This window comes from Achroia grisella, unplaced genomic scaffold, assembly GCF_030625045.1.
Source record: "Achroia grisella isolate CSIRO2021 unplaced genomic scaffold, CSIRO_AGI_Agris_v1 utg918, whole genome shotgun sequence".
NCBI lineage: Eukaryota > Metazoa > Arthropoda > Insecta > Lepidoptera > Pyralidae > Achroia > Achroia grisella.
Window position 1 is genome coordinate 2,480,167 of NW_026713067.1, and position 1,618 is coordinate 2,481,784.

Genomic DNA, 1,618 nt, shown 5'->3' on the forward strand with positions numbered 1-1,618 from the left:
AATTCTTGGTTTTACTAATTACTACTAGTAGTTGTTCAGTTCTAACTAAGTATATTGACATTTTGGTATATCATTTCATAATTTTACTAGCTTCTATCTATGAATTCGTCTACACAGCCTGGTCAAAAATATTGCTTCTTCCTTCCAATTACTACGATTACAATTTGGCATTTATAACCATAAAAAATGTGTTATCATGTGATAAACGATATGAATAGATGAAGAACCGTGCAGTTTTAATTTAAACAATGATAAGCCGACGAGTCGTAAATTCTGTTTGTTAATCACGCCTCGCGTCGAGGACCAGCCTCTCCCTCTATCATGACTGAATAATAATTAATGACCTTACTGCTCCGTGAAATGAGGACAGCTCACTTGTAATGCGCATCTAGGAATTGCTAATTAACCTACAGAGGTCTGTATAATGATGAATTGTTTGTTTGTTTGGTTGAACGCGAATATCTCAGGTACTGGTTTGAATTTAAAAATTATATTTATGTTATCAAGGCAAGCTAAAGACTAATATCACAGTCGCTACAACCAATAGTAAATAAACATCAATGAAAAATGTTTTAATACCAGAGAAATTGTAATATGGACGAAGATGCATGGGGCAACTGAGTACTTAGTTGTGGTTGGCGTATACGAATCAAATTGTACATACCCAATTTATGGAGGTTGGAAATAATAAATTATAGATATTTAAGTATAAAAGACACATTTATTCTCAATTTAACAGCATTGCTTAATAATAACCTTATTGCCTATATTATTTGTATTTTAACGCTTTGGTATTGCAGCTATTTGGTTACACATCACAAAAGTTTTTCAATCTGCCACTAGTATGTCCAATCACCTTGACTGAATCACTCACGAAGTCGCGACTGAAACTGGTCCAACACTGGGACGACCCCATTACAGGCTGTTCAATCTCCACGTGCGCTTTCAGGTCACTCCTCATCCCCGGTGGAAATTGGCGAGCTGCCGGCCCCAGGGAGCTTCGAAACTTCATTCCAACTTCAATCGCAAGCCGATCAAGGCTCCTCGTCTTCAGAAAGGGAAGGAAGAGCCAGCTGCCGCCGCATCCTCTCGCGGCGCTGAGGCGATAGCGACTTCTGTCTTCTCAATTCAGTATGCAGGATGTAGGACTTCGGTTCAGGTGTGTATGCTTCAATCTCGGAGTCATCCTCCACCAGCGCCGGTAAAGCGGTACAACGAGGCTTCTGGCGTCTCGGACAGTCAGATGTCATGCACTCCATGTCGCGACGGGACTTCGGCAACGCCGGGTAAACATCGGCGTACATCGCGGTCACTGTTTCTAGTTTCACAACCATTGTCAATGTTATTTGAAAAGTTTGCGTTTCACTTTTTGCTTTGGAACGTACAATCGTTGCGAGCGAACGAAGCGAATTGCGGCGCGGCGCTCCGACTCGCGTATTTATAGGCTCGCAAACTGTATTATAAATTGGTTTGTGTGCATTTCGCCTGGCGTCACCCGCGTCACAGATCGTAGGGCCGGCGACGACCGGCGTCCAATTGCGTCCGTAGTCATTTTTCACTCTACTAACATAACCTATTAATTCACATAGCGCCATGTAGTCTCAAACAATGCAGGGCT

At 42.0% G+C, this 1,618-nt stretch overlaps 1 protein-coding gene across 1 annotated transcript; it reads right to left on the reverse strand.

Annotated features, from left to right (window-relative positions):
* Positions 1-769: 769 nt before the first annotated feature.
* Positions 770-1,414, reverse strand: LOC131853912 (uncharacterized). The gene has a single exon (XM_059205003.1). The coding sequence runs from the start codon at positions 1,332-1,334 to the stop codon at positions 1,035-1,037; it is 300 nt and encodes a 99-aa protein (XP_059060986.1). The 5' UTR covers positions 1,335-1,414; the 3' UTR covers positions 770-1,034.
* Between the last annotated feature and the right edge of the window lie 204 nt (positions 1,415-1,618).